At 41.7% G+C, this 6554-nt stretch overlaps 1 protein-coding gene across 1 annotated transcript; it reads right to left on the reverse strand.

Annotated features, from left to right (window-relative positions):
- Positions 1 to 1615: 1615 nt before the first annotated feature.
- LOC120613102 (keratin, type II cytoskeletal 8-like) lies at positions 1616 to 6061 on the reverse strand. Its single transcript, XM_039875726.1, is given in 3 exon segments — positions 1616 to 1923; positions 1925 to 2459; positions 2461 to 6061. Coding segments are annotated over 3 exon segments (1554 nt in total). The 5' UTR covers positions 3366 to 6061; the 3' UTR covers positions 1616 to 1809.
- Positions 6062 to 6554: the final 493 nt, after the last annotated feature.

Consider the following 6554-nt stretch of genomic DNA (forward strand, 5'->3'; position numbering starts at 1 on the left):
CTGGGACTGGCTCTGCTGTGATGGTAAAGTAGTTCTATGACATTCACATGCCACAAGTGGGACAGAGGCAGGGGCATTATCTCCTTGGCTCTCTACCGATTCTGCTGGTAGGTGTTACAGAGGATCTAGCACAGCACTGTCCAATAGAAATATAATGTGAACCACATATGTAATTTTAAATTTTCTAGTAGGCACATTGAAAAGAGTAAAAACAGGTGAGAAAATTTACCTATCCCAATAAATCTAAATGTTTTTTGAACATGTAACTGACATAAAAACATTGTTAATGAAATACTTTGTGGTTTTTTTTGTACTAAGACTTCAAATCCCATGTGTATTTTACATGTGAAACAATCTCAGTTGGGACTAGCCGCAGTTCAAGTACTCAATAGCCATTATATGGCTCGTGGCTACAGTAGTAGGCAGACCTAGTGTCTTAGACTTGGCCTCCAGGAAAGAGCTATGCTGCCATCTGGTGGTTATGTCGTCAAATAGCATCCGAAGCACCCACCCCCCGCCAGGCCATGTGTTGGCATCAAAGACACCTAAGTTCTATGTTTCCTGCCTTGGGGTGCCCTCCACCTAGTTAAAGGGAAAAGACCAGCACAAAGAACGAACCTTTAGAGGATGTGAAGTCCCAGAAGAAAAAGTTCTTACAATGTCCTGGGATTTGGAAACATCTGGGTTGATATTCAGCCAGAGCAGTGAGAAGGCTCTGGAACAAGGAGGCATTTCACAGATGTAGAGATGGAGAGGGAATCACATGCTTGGGGCCACATGATAAATAAGCAGCTAACTCGAGGTGCAGAGGACCTTGGCCAGCCCACCAGCATCTCTTACCTGGACCATGGAAATTGCTTTTAAAATTACTGTTTTGTTTTTATTAACAAATAATTCAGTGATTCAAAATCTAAAAAGTATGAAAGCAAAGAGTCTCCCACCCATCCCCACACCCTGAATACCTTGTTCCTCTTAAATGAAGTATCACAAGCAATGCCATGATAACCTTGTACATAACTGTTCTACTTGTGTGTGAGTATATCTATAGAATAAATTTCTTAAAATGTTATTATTGGGCCCAAGGATGTGTGCTTCTGTAATTTCGATAAGGAATGGCTTTTTTTTTAAATTAGCTTTATTTAGATATAATCTACATACAATAAATTTACTATTTTAATTGTATCATTTGATGAGTTTTGAAAAACGTATACATTTGTATAATCACAACCAGTCGTGACATTGAACATTTCTATCACCCCATAGTTTTTTCGTGGCCCTTTGCACTAATCCCTTCACCAATGCCACCTGCCTCTGACAACCACTGATCTGTTTTCTGCCTTTATAAGATGGCCTTTTCCAGAATATCACATGAATGGAATAATATAGAATGTAGTCCTTTCTGTCTGGATTCTTTTACTTAGCATATGGATTATGCAATTCATCCATGTTCTTATATAAGCAGTACTTATTTTGATTGTTTAGTAGTATTTTATTCTATGTATCTATTACAATTTCTCCATTCACCAGTAGATGGTTATGAGTTGTTTTCAGCTTTATTATGAATAAAGCTCTTTCTTTTTTCTTTCTTTCTTTCTTTTTTTTTTTTAAGGGTTGACAGAGCCAGCTGAGACTTTATTTTGGAAGAAACACTTGACTTAGGTAAGAGGTGGGCCCCCAGGCAGTAGACTCCCCACCCAGGGTTGGGCTGAGGACTGAGGCTAAGCTTTAGGCAGGTCTCCTGTGCCAGAGGCTCCTCTGCACAGCTCCTTTCCCACAGGCTCGGAGGCCAGGAGAGACCATGGTAGCCATTTACTTGGGCAGGACGTCAGATGACTCAGAAACCAGCTTCGCAGCATGAGTCTCAATCTTCTTTGCAACCACGGTCTTGGTGGAGCTGGTGCTGGTGCGGCTGAAGGAGCCAGAGTGCCCCGCCTCCCCCAGAGCCGAAGTTGGACTGGAAGCTCAGACAGTAGTTGAGGCCAGGGCTTGTGAGGTTCCCATAGGCCAAGCTCAGCCCACCTGAGTAGCCACTGGTAGTGTTGGTATGGATACTCATGTTTTGCATCCCAGGCTCCAGCTGGCTCTCCTTGCCCTCCAGAAGTTTGCAGTAGATGACAGTCTCCACATCCAGGACCATGAGCTCCTGATATTCACGCAGCTGCGAGGCTATGTCTTGCTTGGAGTTTCTCAGAGCAGCCTCCAGCTCAGCTACCTTGGCCTGAGCATCATTAAGGGCCAGCTCCCCACGCTGCTCAGCATCAGCCTTGGCGGCCTCCAGGGAAGCCTTTTGGCCTTTGGAGGCCTCAATCTCAGCCTGGAGTCGACTGATGTTCCAGTTCATCTCAGAAATCTGTGTCTTCATGTGACACAGGTCATCCCCGTGCTTCCCAGCCAATAACTGCAGTTCCTCATATTTGATCTGGTACATGGTCTCAGCCTCAGCCCGGCTGCAGTTGGCAATCTTCATACTTGCCCTTGACCTTGACAGTGATGCCATCCAGGTCCAGGGAGCGGTTGTTGTCCATGAACAGCACCACGAACATGTTGGAGATCTGGGCCTGCATCTTACAGATCTCCTCTTCATACAGCTGCCTGTAGAAGTTGATCTCATCGGTTAGCCCGTCCAGGCAGGACTCCCGCTGTACCTTGTTCATGTAAACTTCCTCCATATCCTTCCTAATGAGGACAAATTCATTTTCCATCTTTGTGTGCTTGTTGATTTCATCCTTGTACTTCAAGTCCTCCACCAGCCCCTGCATGTTGCCAAACTCTGCCTTCAGCCTCAGTTTCTCCTGGGCCAGTGTGTCCAGCTGCCACCGAAAGTTGTTGATGTAGCTCTCAAACACGATGTCCATGTTGCTGCGAGTTGTCTTCTGCTGCTGCAGAAGGTTCCACTTAGTCTCCAGAATCTTGTTCTGCGGCTCCAGGCTCCATACCTTGTTGATGAAGGAAGTGAACTTGTTGTTGAGGGTCTTGATCTGTTCTTTCTCCTAGGTATGCATGGCCTGGATGTTGAGGTCCACCTCCAGCTTCAGGGGGCTCAGCAAGCTCTGGTTCACTTGGACAGCTGTGATGCTCCCCATATCTCCAGCCCCGCCGTAACCCCCAGCCAGGTTCATGTTGATGCCTAGGCCAGCCCAGTAGCTGCCCACCCGGGAAAAGGCCAAGGAGCTGATACGGGTGCTGGGAGCACTCAAATATGAGTGGCTGCTGAAGGCCCGGGGACCAGAGGTGGATGCCTTATAAGTCTTCTGAGTTACCCTCATGGACATGGTGGAGGCTAGAGTGAAGGGGAGGAGCCAAAACTGACAGACACTGCAGAAGGAGCCAAAAAGCTGCTTCTGAATAAAGCTCTTTATGAACATTCAAGTATGGTCTTTAAAGCTTTCATTTCTCCTGGGTAAATATTTAGGAATGGAATTGCTGAGTCATATGGTAAGTGAATATTTAACTTTGTGAGAAACTGCCATACTGTTTTCCAAAGGAACTGTACCATTTTGCTTTGCCACTAGCAATGACAGTTCCACACCCTCACCAACACTTGGTACAGATGGCCTTTTAAATTTTAGCTATTCTAGTCGGTGTGAAGAGATATCTCATTGGGTTGAATTTTATTTGACTGATGCTGCATGTTGTCCATGTTCTCTTTTGCTATTTTTATATTCTTTGGTTAAGTGCCTGTTTTGATCTTTTGTCCATTTTTTAATTGAGCTTCTTATCTTATTATCAAGTTATATAGCTTTATATATTCTAGAGACAGATATATGTTTGTCAGATGTATGTTTTGCAGTTATTTTCTGTCTCGGCCTATTCATTATCTTATCAGTGTCTTAATGAACAAATGTTTTCGATTTTGATAAAGTGCTCCAATTTTCCCATGTGTTTGTCCTTGGGCTGCTCCTGTTCTTGGCTTCATCACCGCGGGGAAAGAAAACCTTTTTTCTGGTGCTCACTGTCTAAAGCAGAATTCTCCTGCATTGTCCAGCCTATGGCTATTGTCTAAGGTCATGTCTTCCATTAACTGCTTCTCATCCTCTTCCCCCTTTTCAAGGAATTGTCATCTTTTTCAGTTTATTAAGAGAGTAGTATTATTTTTGTTTCAGGTTTAAATTTATGATTTAAAAAAATTGACAATGCCATTGCCCAAAGACCATCAGGAATACACCTGTAGTTAAAGACAGATTTATTACTCTGCAGTCAAGGAGAACATACATTGTATGTAAGGAAGTGTGTGAGGCATCTCAGAATGGAGCTAGAGGGTTGTTAGGGTATGTTTGGGGGCTGGAGTTAGTCATAGGATGGTATTGGCATGGATTATTCAGAATTTATAAACTACAGACTTAATGTAACAGTGGTCTTATTTCAGAATATACATATTTGTTTGTTACTCTTGGGCTAGTTTGTGTTCTTGGAACACATGGGTCTGTTAGAACAAACTAATGTTAAAAGAGTTTTAATTTAGGGAGTTCGTGATAAATGTCATAGTTTTGGTTTGGTAGAATTTATCTGTTTTGTGAGTCGGTATATTTTGGAAGTTGTGGTTTTTCTTTCATTTTTATCTATCATATCACTCCTGTGGATTCTGGATGACTAAAGTACAGCCTTCAGTAATGTAAGATTAAAACTGTTTGCCAAATAAGTGGCGAAGACCAAGAGCTCAGTAAAGGCTATTGGGCTAGTGGATATCTATATAGAAAATTCATACCTCTGGGACCTATATTTATGATTCACATTATATAAAATAGTTTATAAATAAAGTGTCTCAATATATTAGAAGACTATATGGGAGGATATTTTTATAATGTCAGTGTGAGGGAGGTATGTCTAATAAAGATACAAAAGCCAGAACATACAAGAGGAAACATTTATAAAAGAAAAGACTAATAATTGTTTTATATATACGGAAAAGCTACAATCCAGGAAGAAAAAGGCAATCTGTGGAGTATGATTAACTAATGGCATTCAGCTGCTGACTCCTTCAGGTTCACTAAAACTTTGAACCTGAGGGTCACACTGTTCTTGGAGTAGATCCCACCAATGGCTGAGCAACACTGGCATGAGGGCCTACCAACCTCTGCCCAATGTAGGATGCTTTGACTGGCAATCTGCATTGTATACCAATGGCTCCCTTGCCCAATCCTGCTTCCTCCCTTTTCCTTTCACATGAAAAGTACTTCCTAAGAAACTCTTTACACTCCTAACTCTATCTCAGCATCTGCTTCCTGGAGGACCCAACAGACACATGATTTAAAAGAAAAATAGGAAAATTTATAAACAGAATTCACAGAAGGATAAACATGAAAAGATGCACACCACCACCAGTGATGAAATATAATTAGTGAAAATAAAATTTCGGGTAGAATAAGACAGAAATTTTTGTCTGTCACATTGGCAAAAGTGTAAAGAATAATATCTGTGTTGGCTAGTGTAGAGGAAAGACTATTTCATGATGTGACTGTCTCCTGAATGCTGCCAGACCTATCAGATCTGGGGCAGAACAGAAATTACTTCACAAAAATCCCCTCAGAGACTGTCTGTCTGACCCGTCCCGAATGCCTGGTTCCTGGACAGGCTGTTGCCTCATGGCAGAAAGCATGATAGACATTTTCTCCTTTTCTATGGCAGATTATACCCCAGTACTGCTATCCATCCTGCCCTGTCCTATATAACCCTGAGGAGGATATCTATGAAACGATCCCCCTGATTATCTTTCCTCTGGCTCTGCACATAGCCATTACATTACTGCTGATTGCATTCCCTATGCTGTGCTCTCCATCCCTGTGACCATTTATCAGTACTAATTTGTACTTTTTAAACCCTTTCTCCAAGCCCCCCACCACCCTCCCCTGTGGCCATCACCAGATCGTTCTTTATATTTGTGAGTCTGTTTTCGATTAGTTTGTTCTTTTTGTTCCTTAGATTCCGCATATAAATGAAATCATATGGTATTTATCTTTCTCTGTCTGACTTATTTCACTCATCATAATGACCTCTAGGTCCACCAATGTCGATGCAGATAGTAGGATTTCATTTTTTTCATGGCTGAGTGATATTCTATTGTATATATGAACAATAACTTCTTTGTCCAATCATCTGTTGATGGGCATTTAGGTTGCTTCCATATTTTGGCTATTGTAAATAGTGCTACCATGAACATAGGGATGTGTAGATTTTTACAAATTATTGTTTTGGTTTTCTTTGGAATAATACCCAGAAGTGCAATTGCTGGATCAAAAGGTAGATCTATTTTTAATTTTTTGAGGAACCTCCAGACTATTTTCCATCGTGGCTGAACCAATTTGCAATCCCACCAACAGTGTATGGGGGTTACCTTTCCTCCACTTCCTTGTCAACACTTGTTATTTTTTTATTTATTGATGATAGCCATTCTGACAGATGTGAGGTGATATCTCATTGTGGTTTTAATTTACATTTCTCTGATAATTAGTGACCTCAAGCATCTTTTCATGTCTATTGGCCATGTGTATTTCCACTTTGAAGAAATATCTATTCAGGGCTTCTGCCCATTTTTAAAATTAGATTGTTTGTTTTCT

This window comes from Pteropus medius, unplaced genomic scaffold (assembly GCF_902729225.1).
Source record: "Pteropus medius unplaced genomic scaffold, Ma_sr-lr_union100, whole genome shotgun sequence".
Taxonomy (NCBI): Eukaryota; Metazoa; Chordata; class Mammalia; order Chiroptera; family Pteropodidae; genus Pteropus; species Pteropus medius.